The sequence below is a fragment of the Capsicum annuum genome, chromosome 8 (genome assembly GCF_002878395.1).
Source record: "Capsicum annuum cultivar UCD-10X-F1 chromosome 8, UCD10Xv1.1, whole genome shotgun sequence".
NCBI classification, from domain to species: domain Eukaryota; kingdom Viridiplantae; phylum Streptophyta; class Magnoliopsida; order Solanales; family Solanaceae; genus Capsicum; species Capsicum annuum.
In genome coordinates, this window is record NC_061118.1 from 34,545,504 (window position 1) to 34,572,531 (window position 27,028).

Here is a 27,028-nt window from a genome sequence, read left to right on the forward strand (position 1 = left end):
TGCAATAGATAAAGTCTATCTGTTGCAACATATGTCTAAATTTTATTTTATTTTTTGAATAGAGGTGTCATCTATTGCATTATCTCGATGTTTTTATCTAAACTCCATCTGTTGCAATAGTGGAAAGACCTATTTGATAAATTTCAACAGATCACCTAACTGTTGTAACATATGTCTAAATCTATTTGAATTTTCCAATAGATGTGTCGTTTGTTGCAACAGATACATTATCTATTGCAATATTTGAATCTAGTATTCCTTTTCAATTAATAAGTTCAAATCTAAGGAATAAATAAAATTCGTAGACAAAATAAAATAAATCGAAGCCTTCATAAATTAGCTGAAATAAGTCAACGAATAAATGAAATGTAAGAAAATTATTATGGGTACAGATCTCAACAAATACATCAACAAAAATTTAAGTATATTGCCAAGGATTGCTTTGATAGGCTCAAGCTATAAAGATCTACTCAGTATGGACAAGTTGTTCTTCATCCGGTGCTATGGAATTCGACTTTGCTCGTCGTAGATCTTCATTGTCGCTTGCGTACGATTTTTGCACTTTCTGTTCTTCGTATTTCCATAAAAAGCGTAGCATATTGTCAATGTTGTTCAGCAGTAGCTTCTTCTACATCCACCTGGATAGCCAGAATTGGTCAATGTTAATTACGGAGATACAACAAAATGGAAAATGATAACTTATCTCTTCTAGCAAATCAAACAGGTCTTCCTCCCTTTTTAAATTATCCCAAGCATATTATATTTCTATTGCAATAATGAATCAACTGTTGGGATAAATTTCTATATGAGAAAGACCCTGTGTGATAATTTTCAACGGATGAACCATCCGTTGCAACATATAAATCATCTGTTGCAGCAGATAGGTCGTCTGTTGGTACAAATAAAAGTTGTACGAAGAGCTATTTGATTTGCTAAAACAGACGAGACATATGTTGCACCAGATAAAGTATCTGGTGCAACAGGTTAGTCAACTGTTGCAACAGATGTATATATCTGTTTGATAATTTTCAGCAGATGTGTCATCTGTTGAAACAGATATGTGTCTGTTTGTTTTATCAGTTGAAAGACATAATATATTCACCTTCTTTAGCTCGTGCTGCTCTCCTTTGGACATTATACGTTGCTCAGTGCAACACACAGACAGAGGAGTTGCAATTTCACTTTTTTAGATGCCTGATTATGCCCTGGAAATCACTCTCCTTATCCTCTTAGCCCTAATCTCTAATGGAGCGGATGAAAATAAAATCTTCTTTGATGGAATGAGACCCCTCTTAGATGTCAATTCCTTCACAAAAGCAGTTAATGCATTAATAGCATTAATCACTACATCATGTTTTGCCCTACAGTCTTAACATTTGCATGCAGAACATTCGCTAGGAGAGGCAAAATCTGTATAACCTGTATGATCATACTCATAATAATTTGCTTTAAATATTGTAAGAGGAGCATCATTAGCACCACCAGCAGTACCACTACCACCACCAACAGCTCCATCAACAACAACAAGTCCACCCTCCAAAATTATTTTTCTTGTAATGGTTATTGCTCCAAACAATTCCATTTTTATTCTGTCGATGATCTTAGGGTCCGATAAAGTTGCACAGACCGTAAAGTAAGAAAAAATGGCATCTTTAACTCTCGATTGATCGGAACTAGTGACGAATGCACATTCTAACATAAATCATTACATATATTAGAATGATGATTAGATCATTCAAAAAAAATATTAATTAAAAGAAAAAATTTATTATAATTATACTTACTGCATCCTTTGGGGGGTTGAAGAGATCAAGAAATTTTGCATTTTTATGAATTTTCGCTGACAACCATCTCAAGATTCTTGGACAGGAAACTCCTTCTTGGTAGTTCACTTGTTGTTTCAACTAAGAAATGGCTTCAAACGCCCAAGCCTATAAAATAACGCCAATAAATCAAAACCATTATTGAGCGAAAAAAATAAATGATATCATAATAGAAGAAAGAAACATTTACCATGAAAGCCCATGGGAAGCCATATAAGTTGACTGTCTTTGGCGCTAACGGAGTCAACAAATATTTGACAATCATTTTGAAGCTTTCATACCCCCATAGATAGCTGTTAAACGCCTCAAGATCCTAAGAGAGCTTTATTAAATCGAGGCTTATATTGTTGTTAACGTCTCTCGTCCAAAGAATATTATGTACAAACCAAACCAAGCACAATAACTGCTTGTGCTACTTTGAAAGTCCTTCACCTTTCAACGCTTCTATCAAATTTTTATTTTTGAAGTTTGGACCAACAATGGACACCAGGTCATCACGATCACACGACTTTTCTTTGTCTTTTTTGGGTGTGCGGGGTGTTTTTCTTTTGGTTAGAATAGGTATAACTTGAGAAGGATGATAACATTTTAGTCCAGTAACTATGGCAGACTCCTTTCAACCAAAACAAATAGGCATACCACAGTAATTTATCCACACTTCATCCATCTTATCTTTGTTTTCATACATAAACCTACGCTTGAGAAGTTCATATACCATTTTCATTTGGAAACGAGCATTGTTGTCCTCTAGCAAATCAAGATATTTTCCAAAGCAGTTGTCCCTGAAATAAGCATCCAATTTTTGTTCTCAAAGTATTTTTCTGAAGGTGTCAAAAGATTTTCCCATGGCTGACTTAACCACGAAATCACCCGTTAAATCTGCAGCACCATCGCACTGTATTCTCACAGGATAACGATCAATGCTGAAGGTTTTGACTAGGTCTTTGGTGGAAGGGCTATTAGCATCTGCATCATCTCTTTTGAAATATTCCTCCTCCCCGTGTTCATCATATTCTGCTCCCGATTGAGATAACGCTTGTAAAGCAAGCTCATAGAGTGGTGGATGTAGCCTAGCTGCTTCACTTGTTCCTTTACTTGGACTTGATTCGATTTATGTTCTTTTGGGAACCATATTATCTAAAATTAACAGAAACATAAAATAATATATTATTGTTGATTAATGCATCGTTAAAAAAGGATAACAGTAAATCAAACAAGCAAAATAATAAAATAACAGTTGCAACAGATCACCGATCTGTTGCACCAGGTAGTATATTTATTGCAGCATATAACCAAACTGTTGCAGCGGATGAGTAATCTATTACAATAATACAAAATATACCACTCATCTTTTAAGACAGATGAATGGTCTGTTCAAAAGATCACACAACTGTTGTGATATCATTTGTTGCAACATATGAGTGATCTGTTGAAATAGTTAAATAATCCGTAGAAATGGCTGAGTAATCTGTTGCGACAATACAAAACATATCACTCATCTGTTGAGAAAGATGAATGGTCTATGCAACAGGTCACACATCTATTGCAACACATGAATGATCTGTTGGAGCAGTTATCAACAGTCAATATTGTTTATATTTCTTCCAACATAGGGTCGTCTATCGCGGCAGATGAATGATCAGTTGGAAAAATTAAGTCTTGGACTTTTCCTGTAGGAAGAGTTGGTAGGATTTTATCCAACAGGAGGTTCATCTGTTGCATCAGATCATTAATCCGATGGTTCTTCCATTGCACCAGATGGTTAATTAGTTGCATCAGATTTTTTATCCGAAGCTTAATCTGTTGCAACATATGGTAAAGCTATTGCATCAGATTATTAATCTATTGCATCAGAATTGTAATCTATTGGTTCCTCTGGTGCATCAGATGGTTTATCTGTTGCATTATATGATGAATCTGTTGCATCAGATGGTTAATATGTTGCACCAGATGGGTAATCTATCGGAGAAAACAGTACCACGATTTTGTTAAACAAAAAACAACAATTTCACCATTTTTACCAAGAACAAGAACAGAACAAATCAAACTAAATTGTCCTTTTTTTTTTTTATAAACACAAACAATAAAAATCAAACTTCAAAAAAATGTAACAAACAACAAAATATCATAATTCACTTCGAAAAGAGAAGAGAAGAGAAAAAATACCAGAAATTAGGGTTTTATTCAGACCGCATTTTAAATTAGTGCAACAAATATTGAAATTGTTAACCAATACTATAAGAGAAGTTGTCTCAAGTTCCTCATTTTCTTCAAAACTAAAAAGGCCATAAATTTTTACCTGTGAAAGAAGAAAAGGACCGATGAAGAATTCGAAGCTATTGTGACCGGAGAGCAAGGCTGTCACGTCGATTGAAGTCGAAAAGAAACTAAAATCCCAACTATTTGTAGTCAGATGTTGAAGTCCCCGAGGATTGAAATAAGAAATTTGCAGAATAGTTGGTTGTGAGAGAGTTGAGAGAAGCTGTCGAGAGAGGGATGAGAGACAGGTTGATTGAATTGAAGAGGGAAACTCGAAGCCCAACTATTTGTCGTTGGGGGGTGAAGGGAGAAATTTTGCAGAACTGTTGGTTGGGAGAGAGTTGAGAGAAGCTGTCGAGAGAAAGGAGAGAGTGGTTGATTTAGATTGAAGAGGGTGTGGGTTGGGTTGATTTGTATTTTTGAAAAGATTAGAAAGTTTTGAAAATATTAATCAAGTCCACAATTAACTTGATCAAGTTTCCTAATAATGTTTGACCCTATCTGTTGGTCAATGTCACCAATCCTTCATTCAAGACCTAAAAGACACCTATTCTTCAATTTTCTCCCTTAACTATATGTTTTAGAGTATATATACTGCCTATTAAAAATATGGGCACAAAATGTTACAAAAATAACTCAAATATACCCCTTTTTCGACTGAAGAAAGTAAAAAATTATTTTTCAATTATTTATTTTTATTATAATAAGAGCCACATAGATGTATTTTTTTTTCATTGTTAGGATATATTTAATCATTCTCAAGGATGATTTTTTTACCTTCTTTAATTCAATGACTTTACTTTAAAAAATAATTTATATTTAGCATCTATAATAGATCCCCGTCTCCTCATCACAAGCGTTAGCTCATTGAAGGGTGATTCGCGGCTGAGTCATTACAAGAAAAGAAAGTGTGGGGCCTAGAGGTGTCGAATGAGCAAGTCGGGCTGAAATTGAATAGACTAATAAGAATTGAACTAAAAGTTGAGTTGGGTCATGACTTGTTTATATAAAATGGCTAAAAATTGGGCTGAATCAAAACCCACCCAATTTGACCTGTTTATTTAAACCGATTTGCATGTCCTTGATCTCGTGACAAATTTAATTGAATCATTTTAATAGTAAACAATTTAGGCAAAATGGTTCAGTGGACCCTTATACTATGTCCGTTTGGTAATGTGGATATTCCTACTTACATGTTTGTCATCTGGACCCTTGAACCCACTAAAAATCAACATTTTAAACCCCTTGACCATTGACCAAACCTATGTGGCATTAAAATGAGTGACTAGGACGAGTGCGAGTGAGGGTCAAATTTTGGTTAATTTTATATTAAAATAATTTTTTAAAAAAATAAAAAAGGGTAGTCAACTTTTTTCCAGTTTTTAAAATTAAAAAGTATTTTGAAAAAATAATAAATAATAAATTTAAAAATAAAAAAAAAGTAAAAAAAGGCCACCCCCGTCCCAGCCCCCTCCCTCTTCCAGCCTCTCCCTACCCCACCCATCACCCCTGTCCAGGCCCCCTCCCTAAGCACCCTCCCCCGTCCAGCTACCTCCTGTAGACATGCAAAATTTATTGGGTCAAATTCATATAAAAATTGGATTTGACCCATATTTTATTGGGTCTAAAATCATTTTGGGCTATAAAAATAATAAGCCCATTTTATCCCTCATCAAGGACTTCAAGGTCCATCTCACCTTGAGACCCAAACTTATGTCACGTGTCAAGTGACGTGGTATCTCAGTCAAATTAAAGACCAATGAAGCAAGACCACACACATCAAATGATGTGGCAATCCAAGTCAAGTTCAAGAGCCAATGAAACATCGCCAAGTGTCCCAAATGACATGTTTTTGGCCAATCATAAGCACCTTGTCACATAACCTTTGTCATAAGCTTGAAAATTGAATGGACCAATCAGAATGAGACAGAAGAGGTTATTTAAACTTGTACTGCCTACTCCCTACAATTATAAATAGGAGGGTTACACAATTTTCTGGGGTCATTCTGCAAGCATTGGAGGAAGTTTCTGCATTGACTACACGGCTCTTCAACGAATTGACTATCGAAGTTCTACCCGGAGATCAACTCGACAAGACGAAGTGCTGTCAAACAATTCCTGGAGATCCAAACACATTTCTAGGAGACTCAAATCATCCGAAAGTTCGAGAATTACGCTACAAAGGCCCTCGAATTACGAAAAAGCTTAAGAGAGAAGAATCGAGAGAATAACAGAATTGTACCTGCCAAAATTCATTTAAATAAAATTATTCTTTTTGTTTATTTCATTTTTACTTGCAGTTAATTTTCAACACCACAAAAATTTGTTGCGAACACCCCTACCCCACCCTTCACCCTCGTCCACCCCCCTCCCCCTTTGCAGCAAGAGCAAAAGCAATACATAGAGAATAAAAAATGGGCAAAAAATCCCATCTTGCCATTCAACTGATTCATTGACTCCATCCCACCACTTTAATGGCATTTCCAATTCAACTGGAATTCTTGCCATTTCAACTTCTGGGTTATTCCTGTTTTCTCTTTTCTTGGCTCCCTACAAAGTCAACAACTCTCGATTGGGGTTCATTGAATTTGTATTTGTTAACTTGTAATTGAAAATTTAAGTCAAATAGAAAAATATTTAAGCTATTTGGAATGAATTTTATGCCTAATTTGTAAGTAAGTTTAAAAATGGAGGTTGTTAAAGAGAAGAAGAAGAAGAAGAAGAAGAAAAAAAAGAAGAAGAAGAAGAAGAAGAAGGAGAGGAGAGTAGAAGAAGAAGAAGGAGGAGGAGAAGAGAGTAGAAGAAGAAGGAGAAGAAGAAGGAGGAGAAGAAGGAGAAGAAGAAGAAGGAGAAGGAGAAGAGAGTAGAAGAAGAAGAAGAAGAGAAGAAGGAGGAGGAGGGGACGAGAGAGGGAACAAAAGGGGGGTTGTTTTTTTTTTTTTTCTTTTTTATTTATTTTAATATTTAATATTTTTTATATATAAAAATGACGTGGAAGATGACATGGCAGCTGACGTGGGGCAAGTGTGTTACACTCATCGAAAAAATGTTTAAAATATTGATTTTTAGTATGTTCAAGGGTCCACATGACAAATATGTAAGTAGGAGTATTACATTACAAAACGGACATAGTACAAGAGACTAACCATTTTGCCAACAGTATAGTGTCCAAGACAGTTGTGTTGTTGATTTAAATTACTGTTTTACTTAATTACTCACTAGCTTAGATAAGTTTGTTTTTGGATATAACTCATGACAATCATGAATGAAAATCGTGGTATCGTGGCAGAAGAACTCCCTAATTATGTTATAACTTTTTAAAATTTCATCAAATATTAGATTTAATCACACAATTTTAATTATTCAATTGTATAAGACAAAATTGCATTTGCAAAAGTATGAATCAGACCATAACACGTGGTTGAGTCGGAACTAGAAAGACGCTGGTCATACTTACTACAGTTAAAAAAAAGGCTTAAGTCATCGATAGACCCTCAAGTTTGTCACGAAAATTTACTTAGACCTGTACCTATCAGACCCCTAACCCACCTAAATTTTGATTCAATTGGACCTTTTTTACTCAATTAGCAAAAGGTACATAGAGTGTGTAATGCACTCACGTTACGAGACATAAATAACCAATTAAAAATAAATATGTGGCAAGCATATTTTTTAAAAATAACCATAAATTAAAAATAAAAGCAAAAACAAATTATTATATAAAGTAATATTTAATATAAACAAATTCAAAACCCAACCTCACCAAACCCACCCCCAAACGGCCCCCACCTCACAAAAAAAAATCCATTAATTTTACACATTACACTTAAATTATTTATTAATACAATATCTACTAATAATTTCTTAATTTAAAAAAAAACCTACCTCACCCAGTCGCCTTCTTCAATGCCCCCGTCCCGTCCGTCGTCTTCACACACAAAGCCTCCTCATTCCGTCGTCTTCACCCACCCCACATATTCCGCCGTCTTCACCCATTCCTAATCATAATCAATGCAAATCCATAAGATTTGAAAGTTGTAGTGGTAATCTCCATTTCTTCATGTGAAAAAGGACGACGGCAATGGTGGCAATGGTAATCTCCCTTAATTGGTATTTTCCCGTTGAGGGCAGCAGCAACATACTATTTTTTAATGGTAATTTCCATTTTTTCCGATGAAAAAGGACGATAGCAACGGTGGCAATAGTAAAACACGACGGCAAAGATATTTGGCCGGTGCGCGAGTTGGTTGAGGAAGAAGACCTTTTAAAAAAAAAATTAAAATGGCGGATGGCCTTTTGAGGTCTAGTTGAGGAAGAAGACTTTAAAATAAAAAAATAAATAAATAGCGGATGCCTTTTCGGGACAAGTTTGAAAGCATGTCGATAACTTAAGCCAAAAAAAATTGAGAAAATTATACTTGGCAGTTCCTCGCTGTAATGAAGGTCGCTTTGTAATCAGGTAGTTTGCAGGACCCCTTCGGAGAGGCAAACCACTTTAGAGTTGTATTACCCTCATAATGACTCCTGAACGGATCAATGGTCAGTCTCTAGTATAGCACTAACCTGCTTCAATCAGTCTCAACCCCAATGCTTAGAGCCTAAACATTTGCTACTTACTAGGCAGCCTTTCCATGTCATCATTTCACGCTGGCAAATAATTGGCCGATAAAAGAGTCCTCTCACGAGAAGAGAAGGCATCCGGAACTTTCTCCAAAAATATTTTTAGCTTTTTTTTTACCCTTAGAATTTCAATGGGATAATGCTCTCATCTTTTCCTTTTTTTTAAGTCATTTATATACTATCATGTATTTGATTCCTAATTTAGGAGTTAGACCGAAATAAAATGAACTTGATCAACCTTAACTCCCTTGTCTTTAGCCCCTCTTTACAAATTTTACTTTTATCGTTATTTTCCCATAACAATAACGAGTAAAATATAAATTAAAATGATCAACACTTTACATGTTTAAATTACTTTAAAATACCAATGGCTAATACAAAATTCACAAAAGAAGGAAGGAAACCAAAGAATAAATAGCAAGTCAATAGTAATTTATAGCTTAGTCAACTTTCCTAAATGCAACTTGTTTTTCTTCTACACCTACTGCATTATTCAATGCTTGCAAGGAAGTCTACACCACATACACTTTGCATATACTTTTCCTTCTTCACCAAAAATCAACTCTCATTTTTCTTAGCAACAAAGAAAAGGAAAACAACATGGTTGATGTAGCAGTGAGCTTTCTGCTGGAGAACTTGACGCAGTTGTTGCGGGACAATGCGGAGTTAATAGTAGGAGTTAAAGGTGAAGCAGAGAATCTACTTGAAGATCTAAGTGAATTCAATGCTTTTCTCAAGCAAGCTGCCATTGTTCGCAGCGAAAATCCAGTACTGAAAGAGTTGGTGAAGAGTATCAGGAAAGTAGTCAATCGAGCTGAAGATGCTATTGATAAATTTGTAATAGAAGCTAAGCTTCACAAGGACAGAGGGGTAACAAGGTTGTGGGAAAATATTGGACATTATAAAAAAGTGAAGGATGTTGCAGAGGAGATTAAAGGTATTAGAGATAGAGTTAGAGAAATCAGGCAAAACAATGCACATGGACTTCAGGCACTTCAAGATCATGATGATTTGGTCAATAGAGGTGGGGAAGAGAGACAGGTATTGCTTCAAGACTTCGATCTCTGTAAAATTAGCCCATGAAAACATAATCCATTGACCCGTTTGTTGATTGATTTAATCTATTTTGATTTGTCCAATTCAGATCGACTAAAAGTTGACTGATAACGTAGTCTAAATTGAGTATTGACCCATGATAAATCCTGTCAAAATATTTTTAATAGTACTTTTGTAAGAAAATACAACAAAACATTTAGCATCTAGTAGCCGAACATCGCAAATTTGTAGGTACAAAAAGTTTAGTCTCCTTAATGAGAATGAAGGTGAGTAAGTTTGACAGCATAGGATTGTTCAGATGATAAGCACCTTACACCTCTAATCGTGAGGTTGTGGATTTAGTCACCAAGAGAGTAAAAAGGGTGAGAGCGAAGGGATTAGAAAAAAAGAGAAGGGAAAAGAAAAGGTACTTTCAAGGTAAGAGGGGTTGCTTGGATGGTAAGCTCTTTCCGTATCCAATTGTAAGTTTGTGGGAGGAAAAATGACAGGAGCTCCTAAGGAGGTGTAGAAAAAAAGGTGAGTGAGATTAAACCCTGTAATATGGTGCTTAAATATAGACAATTCAAACATCTTGATTGAGCCTCCAAGAAGATACATAACAAAGTAAAAGAAAAGTTCATATAACAATAATGAAAAATCCGTTTTATATGAGAATGAATATTAGCCATCATTCAATATCCAGGAGCTACGATGCATTAATGGGAGACAAACCTGCGTTTGAGAATGTTGAGCTGATTTGGAACAAGATACGTATACCAAAACATAGATTTTTACGCTGGGTAGTAGAACACAGGAAACTGCTCACTAGAGAAAGGTTAAGGAGAGTAGGAGTGCATTGTGATGAGATCAATTGTGTGCTATGTAACAAGCAGATGTTGGAGAACGATACACATTTGTTTGCAGCATGTGAAGTCACAACAGAATTGTGGAGAAGAACACCTAATTGGCTGGGAATCAATATTGCATTAAGTGAAGTCCCCAACACACTTTAAGCTCTTCAAGCAAAGGCACTGGAAAAGGTTTAAGAAGGATGTGATTGCTGCAAGTTATGGAGCTATGGTGTACAACATATGGCAGGCAAGGAATGCGAAATTATTTCGTGGCCAGGTCGTGAATGTTAGCTTTATGTTACAACAAGTACAACTTACAGTTAGGGAAAGAATAGGCATGTTTATTGACTCGAAGGTTGCTAGGAGGTGTGCAGGTTTCTTGGCTTTGGTTTGTAATTAGTTTTGAGGCTCAAGTTAGTTGACAATCTTCCTGGAAGGGGGTCAGCTTATTGAGTGCTCTTTAGGTGTAAATAATTTTGTTGGTATGGTAATACTTACATTTTATTGCCAATAAAAAATATATATATTGGCCAACATATCCACAAAATGAGTATGGTAAACATGTGAAAGTAAGAAGGATGTGAGCCTTTACAAAATTGGACAATATTATAGTAATTATGTCTACAGTGTTGTAGTGCTAGTGTTCCCATGTCTTTGGAAAATTCATCTTTCTGCTATTAGTTGACCTGCCTGTTTCTGCTATTTAAATGCATAATATAATATTTATTGAGTTGTATGTTCTTTTCTTTTCAATGTTACTTGACTTCATGTGTCTATTCTTTATATTTTGTTATTGTTGACAGCCTCCTGTGGTTGAGGAAGATGATGTGGTGGGATTTGACGAGGAGGCGCAGAAGGTAATCGACCGTCTTCTTGAAGGCTCAGATGATTTAGAGGTAGTTCCAGTTGTTGGAATGCCCGGTCTTGGCAAAACTACATTAGCCAATAAGATTTTCAAGCACCCGAAGATTGAATACGAGTTCTTTACTCGACTTTGGCTTTATGTTTCCCAATCATATAAGGTAAAAGAATTATATCTCAACATCATCAGTAAATTCACCGGAAAAACCAAGCAGTACCATGATATGTCTGAGAAGGATTTAGCTGATGTTGTACGAGGTATTTTGGAAGAAGGCGGAAAATACTTGATTGTCTTGGATGATGTATGGTCTAGAGAAGCTTGGGATCGTATCAAGATTGCTTTCCCAAAAAATAATAAGCGCAATAGAGTATTGTTGTCCACTCGACATCACACAATTGCTAAATATTGCAACGAGAGGCCTCATAATTTAAAATTTCTCACTGATGAAGAGAGTTGGATTTTGCTGGAGAAAAAAGCTTTTCACAAGGCTAAATGTCCTCCCGAATTGGAAACACACGGACAGAGCATAGCTAGGAAGTGTAAAGGATTACCTCTTGCTATTGTGGTGATTGCTGGAGCTCTAATTGGGAAAGGCAAGACAACGATGGAGTGGGAGCAAGTGGATCAGAGTGTGGGCGAACACCTCATAAGTAGAGATCACGCAAATAATTGTAATAAATTGGTGCGGATGAGTTATGATGATTTGCCTTATGACTTGAAAGCTTGCTTTTTATATTTTGGTGCATTCCCCAGAGGCTTTTTAATCCCTGCTTGGAAATTGATCCGCTTATGGACCGCGGAAGGGTTCATCCAGTACAAAGGAAACTTATCCCTTGAGTGTAAAGCTGAGCATTACTTGAATGATCTTGTCAACAGAAATTTAGTGATGGTGATGCGAAGGACTTCTGATGGCCAAATCAAAACTTGCCGTGTTCATGACATGTTGTATGAGTTTTGCTGGCAGGAGGCCACGACTGAGGAGAATCTTTTCCATGAAGTAAAAGTCGGTGTTGAGCAATCTATTAGTGAAATGTCCACTTACCGGCGCTTGTGCATTCATTCCACTGTTCTGGAATTCATTTCTAAGAAGCCCTCTGCTGAGCATGTTAGGTCATTCCTATGTTTTCCTTCAGAAAAAGTTGAAATTCCCCCAACTGCCATTGCAAACATACCAAAAGGTTTTCCATTGCTAAGGGTGTTGGATACGGAGTCCATCAAAATCAGTCGCTTTTGCAAGGAGTTCTTTCAGTTGTATCATCTGAGGTATATTGCTTTCTCATTTGACTTGATCAAGGTCCTTCCTAAACATGTCGGGGAACTTTGGAACGTACAAACCCTCATCGTCAACACACAACAGACCAATCTTGATATTCAAGCAGACATATGGAACATGCCCCGCCTGAGGCATCTGCACACCAACACATCTGCTAAATTGCCGACACCTACTACCCCAAAAACTAGTAAGTTTACCTTGGTAAATCAAAGCCTACAAACCCTCTGCACAATTGCACCTGAAAGCTGCACCGAGGATGTTCTCTCGAGGGCTCCAAACTTGAAAAAACTGGGCATTCGTGGCAAAATTGCTAAGCTACTGGAACCAAGTAAGACTGCATTGTTCAGCAATGTTAAGAAGCTGCAATGTCTTGAGAACTTGAAGCTGATTAATGTTGGTCAGACTGATCAGAAACAATTACGCCTTCCTCCGGCATATATATTTCCTTCAAAGTTGAGAAAGTTGACATTATCAGACACCTGGTTGGAGTGGGATGATATGTCGGTATTGGGTCAGTTGGAGTACCTTCAAGTCTTGAAGCTGAAAGACAACGCATTTCAGGGAGAGTATTGGGAGACAAAGGTTGGAGGCTTTCGTTCCCTACTAGTGTTATGCATTGTAAGGACAACCTTAGCTTCTTGGCATGCTTCAGGTGATCACTTCCCCAGACTTAAGCATCTGCTTCTCATATCCTGTGATAAACTTGCGGAGGTCCCCATTGGCCTGGCCGATATACGCAGCCTCCAAGTGATGGAGTTGCGAAATGCGACCAAACCAGCAGCAAAATCTGCCCGCTGTATACAAGCCAAAAAAAGCAAGCTGCAAACCGTTAAATCCCAAAGGTTTGAGCTTTCTATATTCCCTCCTGATGTCTGATTCACAGACCGCTTCTTTGAAAGGTCAGTTAAATCTTCTTTCAACCTCAAACTCTTTGATTTGTATTTCATATTCCAAAAGAAATGTCTAATTATCTGCTATCTCCCCTTTACTAGCCAGTAGCATGCAGATAAGAAGATACAGCAACTAATAAAGTGAACAGGTCATAACTTACACATTATTTGGAATAGTAAGCGTCCATATCGAACCGTAGGATGCAGTTTAATTATGAACTAATGATAAGCTATAACAGATCTATGTGGGAATACACTGGGTTTGTTGTTGTTGATAAGCTATAACAGATGCTTATGCAATATTACCTATGGATTTTCGGTTGCATTTAGTAATTAACCTTATGGTTCTTGATAAAACTTCAGTAGGTAGCAACATTTTTCTTGGCAAGGTTTCATATATTTTTTCATGGTGACCTACTACTGCAATATAGTGAACACCTAACACTGCTATTGTTAATGGTACAGGTCTTAAATAATTGCATGCTGCTGGTTGGCGCCGCATGGTTTTTGCTTCATTTGGATTTTGGCTCACTGCTTTCACAGTGAAGCCTGTTTGCATTTCATAAGTGGAATGAGTGAACCACATTTTTGTAACTCTGTTGTTACCTTTCTGCATTTGATGGTCTTTGGTGTGTTCATGTTTTATTGATTGCTGCTGCTGCTATGAGCCTTGAAGGTTCTAGCAATCTCAAGACATTGTTACTGATACAGCTCTGGATTCTCTTCATTCAGATATATACTTCAAATATTTCAGGCTGATTCATATACAATCTGATCCTGTTTTATTATTTTAAAAGCGCGTAAACTTATTCCAAGCTACGATCACTTGCCAAATATGCTCTGGCTCTTCAGAGATTGGTTTTTTCTTTCATACTGACATGAGTGTGATATCTATAACTAGAGGCATTTGATTGTGCAGTTGTATTTCCTCGATGGATAGAAATTTTTCCAGTTATTTTTATGAAAATTAATGAAGTTGGAACCATATATTTGAACACGACAATATAATACTGTGAAGTCGTTGAAATGGAAAGAATGCAGCTCGTAGAGTAAAATTTTCCATCTACTCTCACCGATGGAGGTATCAGCTAACAATACTCCGCAAAACGTTTTACGAAAATTCAAGTTTAATTGCCAGGTTTTTTCAAATTATCATTTGTGTTAGAGTCAGTGTACACACTACTCTTTTCAGACCTCACTTGTGAAATTGCATTGGGTATGTTAGCTGTTGTATCTCATTTAATCATCTAAACTTTTTACCTTCTAAGTAGAATGTCAAAGTAAAGAAATGACTTGGCACACTGATTACAAGAAATAATCAATTCTAAAAAATACTTTCAAAATATGTAGTTTCATTATCAATATCGTCATCATATTGCTTCTTCCATCAAAATGTTGGAGAACATATCTGGAGAATTATGGTCGATGGAAATAAGAAAATTCAGCAGCCAAGGATGTGACCTAGTGATCAATAAAATGGACTAGCCCAGACAAAAACTTCTATGTGATTCCACATTGTTTGGCAAGACGGCTTACATGCACACATCTTATCTCCCTAGGTATGCAATGTTCTTGGGTTTATCAGGATTTTTACCAACAAGTATGGAAAGCATCAAGGAGATGAAGAAAAGATGAGGGAAGAAACAATTGGATGGTGTAAAAGGAAGACGACAGTCCCATATACTGCTGCTGTGTTAATATGGGATCCAGGAAATGACGATGGGGGCCATCAAATGTGTACAAGTTGCTCCTCCTCCAGAAAAACAACTTATTTCACCACAGTCGAAGAAGCTTGAGGATGGAGAGGAAAAAAAAGAAGAGAAACAGTCACAAAGGTTACAAGAAGCTGGAGAGTGACTCATAAATGAAGAGAGAATCAGGAGCTAACGGCAAATCCCTACCCGATGCAGGAATAATGGAGACAGAATAAGTGTTAATATGATTGGATCAGCAACAAAGCAGTGTACTAGTGGTTTACGAAGATCTGTATGATGAAGATGAATGTGGCTATCAGGAATGTAGAAGTTGTTACTCCTCATCATAAAAGAAAACTACTTTCTAATTGTTCCCCACGGAAAGAGAGTAACCGCGGTGCAATTACAAGACCAGTGCACAAAACAACACAAAGTTCTGCAGTTGCAAGACTTTCTTTTTCATTTTTACAAAACTGAGAGAAAAATAGAGAGAATCTCCACCTGTTTTGAGACAAACGCCAAGATTTGCAGGCCAAGATAGAGATATCAAGGGCCAGAAAACAAAGTAATGAGAATTAAAAATGACAAAGTATAGGAAAACACTGAAAGCTAATGCAATTATGAATGAAGAAACTAGTTGCAGCACAATACAAGAAGAATATATATGTCACAGAAATCTGATATTAATGTTTGGGTAAATTCAGATTTCTGTTGTATAATGAAAGTAAACAGATGACCCAAATGTGGATATGTATTCACCTCGAAGAATATATCTAGATGAAAATAAATAAACATAATCTTGAATAATGAATTGCAAGGTAACATGAATTCGGAGTAAAATGAAAGTTATACTGATGGAGAACTCAAGATAGTTTTCCAATAGACTACGGCTTTCTCTTCCAAGAAGGGAAGGATGCAAGAAAATATGCCCCTCCTAGACACTTGAGCAGGTAATTTCTAATAACATTCCAAGAGTATGTTTACACAAAGAGAGGCGAAACATATAAACAAATGATCGGGTTCCCACTAAACAAGGGAATACATCCCTCTTTAGCATACTAGAATCACTATACACATCTCAAAGAAATTGTCAGCAACTAACCACTGGTCCGTCGAAATGATTCAATTTTCTGAAGCCTAATCTGTTCTCTGAATTTGGCAATGAATTCACCAGCTTTTCTATCAACCTCACTTCCTAGATCCACATCATCAGCAAGGTCAAAGTCAGCTTCTTCATCTGAACTCACGTGAGAATTACTCTCTGAGTTCACTTTGGATTCTGAATTATCCTTGGACTCCATAAGGTCTGTATTTGCAACATGTTGCTTTTCTTCAGGCTCACTTTCAAAGAATGCTGAGCTTGGAATTGGCTCACAATTGTCAAGAATGCCTTTTCTGGAATCGACTGGTGGTTTCGAATCCCCTTCTCGACTAATGCATTTCAAGGAAGATATTGTGTCAAATTGATTACAACTTATCTCATTTATATCTCCACCTTCTTTTGGACAATCAACCTTTCTTTTGGATCTTTCAATATAACTTCTTCGGGTTCTAAATGTTCTGACTGATTTTCCCCTTGATGAAATTTTCGCCCGCGCTGGCTGTTTCACATCCGAGACCAAGGCGTTGACACTTTCTTTTTGTGTGTACGATGAATCCTGTTTAAGATCCTTACTGGCATGCTTCAATTTATCTTTTGAACCTTCCTGCAAGGTTATTTCTGAAGAAGAACCAACGCTAAATGCTCGAGACTTTGAGGTATGGTGTGTTGCTTCACCATTCACAGGTGCAACATCCTTCAGTTTATCTTTAGATGTGCGAAGTGTATCAAACTCGGTGGAAGAACCAACAGTAGATCGTCTAGTCTTTGAAGTGATAAGTGCAGCTGGATCATCAACTGATCTCGCTGTTGGTTGACTAACTTGGATGGGTGGAGGCTTGACATTATTGAGTCTCTCGAGGTCTTGCCGTCTGGAGTTTGACATTTCTGGAGGGACAGAAGATATTGGTGGTGAGATTGTTCTGGGCGAAGAAGAACTGGGAACAATATGAGCGCGTACTCGATTCCAGAATGACCATGGCTCCTGATGCTCAAACTCAGTTTCTCCAGCAGAGTGGGACTTAAAATGTGGATGACCTTGAACATGACATGCTTCTCTGCTGGAAGGATACATTTTCATCTTTTTTGCATCCTCCTCGACGTAGTCATCTCTCAGCAGCACATTCATTTCTGAACATGACTCATTGCTAGATTGTTTGACATTTGAAGTTAAAACTGCTGATTCTCCAACGGATGCTCCTGTCTGTTGTGAGGATATACTCTCAAATGCATAATGTGGGTCACAGTGTGGCATTTTTCCACTTTCATTCTCCAATGAACAAGAGGATGAAGGTGAGGTAATGCCAGGTGAACAAGAGGTAGGACTAGTCCTAGAGGATTCCGGTTTACCGAATGACCTAGACTTGAGAGACCCAAACTCCAATTGTCCAACCGAGTGAGGTCTAGAATGCGAAGGTGGTCTAACTGTATTCACTCCTTCTAGCTCCCTCTTCTGAGACCTCGAGCGCCATGAAACTTGGCGAGGTCCAGAAGCTTCCTCAAACTTCCTACTCAAATTGCTGGGAGCCATACCTCTTATCTTCTCCTCTCTAACTTCATAACCAATACTACCAGACGAACCCCCTGAATTAGCGATATCTTCAACAACAGATTCAGAGTTTTCAGCATTAGCTCTGTATCTCAGGCTCCTAACAGGCAAGCCTAAAGGTTTATGGTCAATGTGGGATACCTTTTCAACCCCATAGTTTCCATTCGCAACAACCACCATTGATTCACCAAAAAAGTACTGAGAATTCCAAACTTGACCTACTTCCCTCTCATTAAACACCTCCGTGTTTTCGACCCCATCTATACCCGAAAAGAATCTACTTTTCTCAACCTTATCAAGATTAGACCTTTCTTGACCCCTATACTCATAATGCAAAATCTGAGAATCCCAATTTGTGACCCCATTTTCATTTGAAAAAGATCTACTTATTTCACCCTCAACAAAGTCAAATCTTTCCTGTACACTACTCTCATGATTCAAGAACTGAGAATCCCAATTTGGGATCACTCTTTTCTCATCAAACCCACAATAATTTTCAACCCCATTATCAAAGATTGAAACTACATTAGACATCCCAGAAGCATATGCATCATCTGAAGTAGTACTATCAAATCTTGAATGTGTTTCACTTCTCTTACAAAACAAGCCATAACACACAACAATGCCAATAAACAGCAGATGAAAAAGCTCCCAAAACTGAGTTACTACACTTTGAGTTATAAAGTCAGGAGCTTGAGAAGGAAAAAGTGGGACAACCACAAGAACAAACATGACTAGTACAGATTTCAAGAAAACGTGAGAACAAGACTTACTGTTGCTTACTTGTTGCTGCTGCTGTTGCTTAACTGTTGAGGCTTTTTGAGGAACTGGGAAATGGGGTTGTTGAGAATAGTTTGAAGGTGAAAGTGCTGCCATTGTTGAAGGGAAAAAGGGAGATTTGGAGGTTAGGTGAAGACAGAAGAAAGGAAGACTTGACAGCAAAGGGAGAGACAAAAGGGCATTGAGTGTGTGTGTGGAAGAGAGACTATATTTTGTGTGACTGTGTGAAAGAGAGAGAGAAGGGAAGTCGGAACACACAATACAACACAACACAACACAGCAAGTATTGAAAAAGGTGTCAATATTTTACAGTTTTTTTTTTTTTTTCTGCATTATCAAGCAAAGGTCCATCCGGAGCGGTGATTGCGATCCACAATATATGAATTCGTTTACTAGAAAATATACTTTTTTATAATATTAACTTATCTAAAATTTAATACTTGCCGAACTCGGTCTCGTATTTTAATTTTCAGATGACGAGTGCTAATGCATTTCATATCTAGGTGCATGTGTACATTTTTTGAAAATGCCAGCTAAAATTGCATTCATCTAAAAGAAATAAGACACTAGTATATTATTTAATTTGTGGTAAAGATCTAAAATTATATCTCTATTTTAATTTTATATATGATGAAAAATATATAATTTCGTCAATACCCAATTTTTTATATTATTTTTTAATTGTTCATTCACAAATCTCCTATTCATATAGTTAAATAAATCATCTCAATCTTGTTTCTTCATTATGTTCATCCGAAAATTCAGTCTTATCTTACATCGTATAATTTCATTTCTAATCATATCTCTTCTAATATGTCTACACGTCCATATGAAAATTTTCATTTTCGCTATACACATTCATTAAATATAAATATTCTTGATTGACCAACACTCTGCTCCATACAAGAATATAAGACTAACCACCTCTATGTAATATTTTCTTTTAAGGCTTAGCAATGCAACACTCAAATGAGAGCCTCCATTTCAGCAACTTCCTGCTCCATTAATTACGAGCAATCTCCTCGTCCCCTTAAAATCATGGATCAAGATATTTAAAATATTGCATATGATTTGCGAATCAGTCTTTACTTTTATCTCTACTTTACATTATATTCTTAAATTTGCATTTCATGTGTTATATTACGCAACTCTAATTTGAATTATATTTGAATATAAATTTTTTTTAAAATATAAATTTCTCTAAGTAAATATTAAATACATATCAACCAAGATAGTAAAGTGAAAGTCCTTGGAATCACTTTCGTTACAATACAACAACATACTCAACGTATTATTCTCCGTTTGAAAGAGTAGAATATACACAGTTCATATAGTTTTCGTTTGGAGCACTTCAATTTGAATTAAATTAGATGGCAATGCCAATGCCACCGAGTAAAAAAATAAAATATAAAGTAACGAGAAGAGGGGTTGTATGTGTATTTTAAGAAGGGAGGAGGAATGTAACTCAATTTACCCATATGCACAAAGGGTAAAAGAATGCTGTAAAGAAATTAAGATTCTCACAGCTTGAAGTATCAAAAAGCAGCTGTGAATAAAGATCCCAAAAATCTGATTGGTTTGCTGTTTGCCCAAATTGGGCTATAATACAAGATGGCAGAAATTGTAGAAGCAGATAATTACGAAGCCATAGTTACCAGAATCGAGCATAAGTCCCGCAAGATCGAAAGCTTACTCAAACAGTACACACGTTTCTTTACCCTTTAAAAGTTCCAATTTTCCCTTTTTCCTTTTGCATAAAAATGAAAACCCACATCTATAATTGTTTGATAATGAATACCCATTTTGTGATTTTGGTGTATTTGTTAGGTATAAACCAGTGGAAGCTCTGAAAACAGCCCTAGAAGGATCACCTCCTAAGACCAAAGATGAAAGATGCAAGGTTCAAACTCTCCCTCTTTTTTTTTTTTAAATAAAAACTTGCTAATTTTATTGGGATATTGGTCCATGATGTAGCTTTGTTACTATCTGGTATTTTTAGTATTATTTGTTGTTTCTTGTACTATCTGGTACTCTCTCCGTTCCAATTTGTTTGTCTAACTGATTTTGACTTGACACGAAGTTTAAGAAACTAAAAAAAAACTTTTGAATCGTTGTATGTAGCGAAATGTCCTTTAGTCTTGTGGTTATATATGCCACCTGGAAAGTTTAAAATTAAAAGTTTGCCATAAAAAGCTACAGAAACAATCTTTTTGGAATGGACTAAAAAGTAAAACTGGACAAACAAATTGGAATGGAGGGGTTAGTTTTATTATTATATTGGTCCATGATGCAACTAGTGAGTTGATACTTAGTTTGTGTTTTGGGAATTTGCAGTCTGCTAATTGGATAGTGGTGCATAGGGCTATAATGGCTATCAAGGATGTGGATAGCTTGTTCTCTGCGTTGGATCCGGAGTACTATGATATTCTCATGAAGTAAGCTCATTTCTTTTTCTTAATTGTTCTATGTTCTTTGGCCTACCTGGAATTTGAGGATTATGTTCCCAATCTGTAATAACAGATGTGAATCATGTCCACTAGAAAATTGTTGTGCTACGAGTACTCTATCTCAGTCTTTACTTACGTTGAGGGTCTGTCGGAAACAACCTCTCTATCTCTATGAGGTGGGGGTAAGGTATGCATACACCCTACCCTCCCTAGACCCCAATTTCTGAGTATGCTGTCGTCTGAGTACAACATCTCTGATTATTCATTATTGCCTACTGGATTATAGAACGTAAATGGCAAGATCATGGGAATTGTGTGAAATCAGTGCTTTTATCCACTTGAGGGCCTTAATGCATTTTTTGACTGATTGAGATTTGGACATACGGACTCGACTTAATTACTGATACTTGTGTAGCAATCCTCAAAATGTTATTGTTGAGGCTCTGGTGTGGCTGTTGTGCACGCAGGAAAGGAATGTGACACAAGCCTTGTTATCTCCAGTTCACGAAGATATTTAGAAATTTAATATTTCAGTTGAGTGACGAAAATTAATGTTAGGAAGTGGAAAGTAAAGAAATCTAAATCTGGCAGAGAAGTATCCGGCAATAATCTATTGAAATTAAACAATCCAATGACAATCAGAGATGGTATTGAAATTCCGGGGTTTGTCGTTTCAGGAAATAGCTGACGAAATCTCTGAGCTGATGGTGTTGCAATGCATTAATAGATTCGTTTGGTTTACATGCATATGTAATTAATTTTAAAATCAAGAAGAAAGTGAAATATGCAATTTTCTGCTTTATCATTGAATAGACAAATATTGCTCTATGTCAGTTTGCTTATAAGGATTAGTTTAGAGCGATAAACATGTTCAAGTGGAAATGAGCTAGGACTGAATAGCCTAGTAATTAGAACCTTCCACATCCAGTTTTGATTTCAGGGTTCAAGTCAACACCACCAACAACAACACACCGAGTGTAGCCCCACAAGTGAGATCTGGGGAGGGTAGTGTGTATATAACCTTACCGCTACCTTGTGAAGATAGAGAGGATGTTTCCTATGGACATCACCCTAAGTAACGCAACAATATGTTCAAGAAGTCATGTTGAAAATAATGGAGAAAAGAATAGTAGCAGTACAAAATAGTACAATAACTTAAGCAAAACTTAAAAAAGAGCAACAGGTAATACAAAAAATAAAAATTGAATAATAAGCTAGCAGGAGAAGTATTAATACTAATACTGATAGGAAAAACTAGATGATGCACGATTACCTACTAACCTTCTATTCTAATCCGGGACCTCCATATCCTCCTGTCGGGGTTCGAGTCACCAATGGTAGAAAAATGGAAAAAGCCAATGTTAGGCTCCTAGGTTCGGGAGCTTGGGGATGGGGTTTACAATGCTCAGAAAATAAAAGAATTTAAGCGGAATAATTGGTTGAACAATGTTTTAGAGCTCTTACATTGAGTATCATGGCTGGAAACCACATATTTGAGATTGCACATTCTTGTACACTGCACTAAATATTTTATGTTTATTTACCTTAGGTTACAATGGATTTGAGATGGGTCATGAAATCTATTTAACATGAGATACTTTGTTGAGATTTTCAAAGAACTCTAATTGAACATTTTGGTAAATGCCAACGATATGCCTCATCAAATTTGATCAACAACATGCAACCATCTTTTGACCTTAGTTTGGGTTTGTAATATGCAATAACTAGCTTAAGCATGGCATTGGTCTTACATCTCCATTAATACAAGATATTACAGCTTTACTAGTGAAATGATGTATTAGTTGGCTACCCCAAATGGACCCGCATAAACAAATATTTTGTGTGATTTTAAAAGGGGTAGACATGACATAGGGTCCTCAATGAACCTAAGAGATTTATGGTTCCAACTACCCACTCAACTACTACTGCTTTGACGTTTGTAATTTTTAAAATTACTTTCCATTAATGTCAATTTCGTTTGATTCCAATAGAAAATACGTAACGATGTAGTATTTTATATTATCATTTTTAACTATGGATTCATTTAGCAAGAGCCATTTGGGAACAAAATTTTCCAAGCTTATGAGGTAGATTTTGTGTCATTCGTGCAAAATTGAGTTTTGCAAGCACATTGCTCAAACATGAGCAGAGCAAGTTGGAGGGTTGATAGGTCACATCCTTCTTAATGGACTTGCATAGTGAAAGATTATGACAAGCATGATATAGCATACTCAAGACCTAAGAGATTTAGTAGGCATTTGGCCATGAAAACTAGAATTTTTTGGAGTTGGAGTTAGGAATGAGATTATCCGGGAGAAGGTGGGAGTGGCTTCGGTGGAGGACAAGATGCGAGAAAGAAGGCTGAGATGGTTTGGGCATGTGACGAGGAGGGGTGCGAATGCCCCAGTTCGTGGGTGTGAGAGGCTAGCTTTGGATGGCTTCAGGAGGGGTAGAGGTAGGCCGAAGAAATACTGGAGGGAGGTGATTAGATATGACATGGAGCAATTTCAGCTTATTGAGGACATGACCCTAGATAGGAAGGTGTGGAGAGCGCGGATAAGGGTAGAAGGCTAGTGTGAGTGTGTGGGTTGTAGCAAGCAGTCAGGAGAGATCTTGTGTAGCCAGGTTAGTAATCCTAGGGTTGTGTACATAGGTGTCTTTGGTATGTGAGTGTATGTTACTACTAAGTGGGTGTCCTATTTCTTATTTCTTAGTTCCTATTTTCTTATTTCGTATTGCCCTTATTTCTCGTTTTTCGTATTTCTCTGATTTCTATTTTATTATTTCTTATTCCTTATTTCTGTTATGTCATCCATCCCGTTGTTTACTATTCTTTATCTTGAGTCGGGGGTCTATTGAAAACAACTTCTCTACTTCTTCGGAGGTAGCGATATGGACTACGTATATCTTACCTTCCCCAGACCCCACTTTGTGGGAATACACAAGGATTGTTGTTGTTGTAGTTGTAGTTGGAATTGGAATTGAAGTTGAAGTTGGAGTTATGTTTGGCCTTATCTTTTAGGAATTTTGTTTTGACTTTTGGAAAGACTTCTCTAAATATAATTTTATATCCTCAATTTTTTAAAATTATCAAAATCACCCAACTTAACTAATTTACTTAGAAGATACAACCAAATGTGAGAGGAGACAATAATGTTGCATCTGTTGTTGGTGTTGCATAAAGAGTCGCAAGATTGGACGGATTAAAGTCCCGTTGTATCATGAGGAGATTTTGAGAAAGAAGGAAAAAATTGGATTTGTCTTCAATTTTGAGGTCTTTTATTGATGGAAGTAGGAAGAAGTGGGTAATGGTGATAGTTAGACATTTAATTTCGGTTATTGGTAGAAATTAATAGGGTGTTTTTGTAAAAATAAAAAAATGGGATCATTTGTAACAATAAACAAAGCTGCAAATTAAAGTTGGAAAAAAGTGAAAACAAGTTTTACTTGTTTTCACTTTTTCAAAAACAATTTGGAATTGGAAGTTTCATGGCCCAAACACCCCAATTTTCACTAAAGTGAAATAATTTTTCGGAAAAAAGTGAAAAATTGGTATGGCCAAATGGGTCCTTATTGTTCCAACTACTCACTCAACTACTACTGCTTTAACGTCACTGTATTTTTTAAAGTTACTTTTCATTATGCCGATTTCATTCAATTCGAATAGAAAATACGTAACGATGTAGTATATTTATATGATTTCTTTTTACTAAGAATTCATTTAGCAAGAGCTGATCCGTAACAAAAATTTTTCAAGCTTATGAGGTGGAAAATTTGTTGCATTCATGCCAAATTGAGTTTTGCTATCTCAATGCTCAAATGAAGAGCAAATATTTCTGTCACTTCATTTTTATGCAATTGCATAGTGAAAGATTATGACATCAAATCATTGTGATTTTAGAGGGGGTAGGCATGAAATAGGGTCTTCAATGGTTCCAATTACTTAACAACTTGCACTTTGACGTCACTTTATTTTTAAAGTTACTTTTTGTTATGCCAATTTCGTTCGGTTTGAATGGAAAATACGTAATGGTGTAGAATCATTTAGCAAGAGCTATTCCAGCGTAAAAAATTTTCAAGCTTATGAAGTGGATTTGGTGTCATTTTTGCAAAATTGAGTTTTGCAAGCTCATTGCTCAAAAATGAGAAGAACAAGTTGGAGGGTTGATAGGTCACATCCTTCTTAATGGACTTGCATAGTGAAAGATTATGACAAGCATGACATAGGGTGTTCAATTGACCTAAGAGATTTATTGTTTCAATTACTCACTCAACTACTTGCGCTTTGACGTTGCTGTATTTTTAAAGTTACTTTTCTTTATCTCGATTTCATAATTTCCGTTATATTACGTTCAGCAACAACAATTTCAACACATTATTTATCATAGATTTCACTAAACTAAAATATTGTTGCTTATACCATGTGGTTCATAATTTTGCTGCCAAATGATACAAATAAACCCTCGAAAAAATTACATAATTTAACTAACAGTAATCTACAATCGTTTCAATGGTTATTAATACATTGCTACACCCTTTATAAATATGTGTTGAACATCCGTTCCTCAACATTCGTTTCTACTCCTCAATCATAACAAAAATATAAAAAATTACAAATGGAGAGAATACCCTTAAAAGGAACAAACCTGTAGGGGTTTGCGATTCCCCTGATGTCTTAGAGAAACTACATGAAGACCGCAAAGAGAAGTGCGAATTACTTGAGGATGAGCTCACCTAGCTCATTAAGCGTTTTTACACCTGGAAAGGTAGCATCTATATTGAAATGCTTTTGCTGAATGAACAAGGCCCCTTGACTAAATCTTTTGATGTCTATCAAAAGATACTTCGTGAATTCCGCATTGGTCACTCCCTTAGAGGAGACATCGATGTTGCTGAACCACAATAGTCTGGGGGGGCCAATCAAGCGAGCCAAGCGATGCTTCATGAAGCAGACCAAGAAATAGGGCGTGTTCTAGGACTCTACTGCTTTAGGTAGCCTTCAAAGAGTTTAGGCCCCGACATTGTAATTTATACTATAATTCGCAGTTTTATGTAGTATTATTACTCTAATTTTTAATGAAAGTTACCAACTTCAAAAAAAATTATTCTTTTTAATGAAAAGTAAATGCAAATTGCAATGTTCTTACTGATGCTAATAATCTGAAAATGAAATGATTTTTACTACTGTCCGCAAGAGATTACAAAATAAATCTTCCAAATGACTAGTCTTTCCTAAATACTATACATAAAAATAAAATAAGAGAGACATACTTAAAACAAAGTGCTTTAATGTTTTAGCTTCTCATTCGTTTGTTACTGTGAGCTTTTGAGTTTCAAAGTTTTTTACTTCAAAATAACAAAGAATTATTCCTTCTTAACACAATTTTGGATTTTAAGTGTTGAAAAGCATTTAACCAAGTAACTTGATGCATAGAGACTCTAATTTCAATTTATTTGGTATAATATTAAGTTGAGCATTGAACTTCCGTAATTTGATTGTAGGGAAATACTCAACTTTTTTGTTATCCTTCTTATTTTAGGGTTTAAAGCCTATCAGGCCTACCCAATCCCAATAGGTTGAGTGCATCGAAAATACAAAAAAAATGCTTTGTTATACTAATAAATGTCTACATTACTAAGAAGAAAAAAAAATAAAGAGTTATTTAATTACAAATGTCTGACCAATTGTACGGTCCCTTCTTCAACTGCCAAATTATAGCAGTCTTTAACTGTTTGTCTTAATCTTTTTAGTTCAACAATATTGTTTTTTTAGATATTCTAATTGTTCTATATCTTTGGTTTTTAAATAGTTAAGAATATTTTCTTTCATAAGTAACTTTATTAAC

The 27,028-nt window shown here is 36.2% G+C and overlaps 3 protein-coding genes across 3 annotated transcripts in view; 2 read left to right on the forward strand and 1 right to left on the reverse strand.

The window, feature by feature from the left end:
• The first annotated feature begins 7,927 nt into the window (after window positions 1-7,927).
• On the forward strand, window positions 7,928-14,380 carry LOC107845066 (putative late blight resistance protein homolog R1A-10). The gene is made up of 3 exons (XM_016689344.2): window positions 7,928-9,743; window positions 11,392-13,622; window positions 14,079-14,380. Exons 1-2 carry the CDS (start codon window positions 9,303-9,305, stop codon window positions 13,597-13,599), a joined length of 2,649 nt encoding a protein of 882 aa, XP_016544830.1. The 5' UTR covers window positions 7,928-9,302; the 3' UTR covers window positions 13,600-13,622; window positions 14,079-14,380.
• A 1,705-nt stretch (window positions 14,381-16,085) lies between these two features.
• LOC107845057 lies at window positions 16,086-19,107 on the reverse strand. The gene has a single exon (XM_016689340.2). The coding sequence runs from the start codon at window positions 18,829-18,831 to the stop codon at window positions 16,405-16,407; it is 2,427 nt and encodes an 808-aa protein (XP_016544826.2). The 5' UTR covers window positions 18,832-19,107; the 3' UTR covers window positions 16,086-16,404.
• Window positions 19,108-20,098: 991 nt separating this feature from the next.
• LOC107845049 (actin-related protein 2/3 complex subunit 5A) overlaps window positions 20,099-27,028 on the forward strand; it is a 19,183-nt gene continuing 12,253 nt past the window's right edge. The window contains exons 1-3 of the mRNA XM_016689335.2: window positions 20,099-20,435; window positions 20,563-20,635; window positions 21,070-21,170. Coding sequence (XP_016544821.1) covers window positions 20,347-20,435; window positions 20,563-20,635; window positions 21,070-21,170 — 263 coding nt within the window. The 5' untranslated portion in view covers window positions 20,099-20,346. The remainder of the gene's footprint in view (window positions 20,436-20,562; window positions 20,636-21,069; window positions 21,171-27,028) is intronic.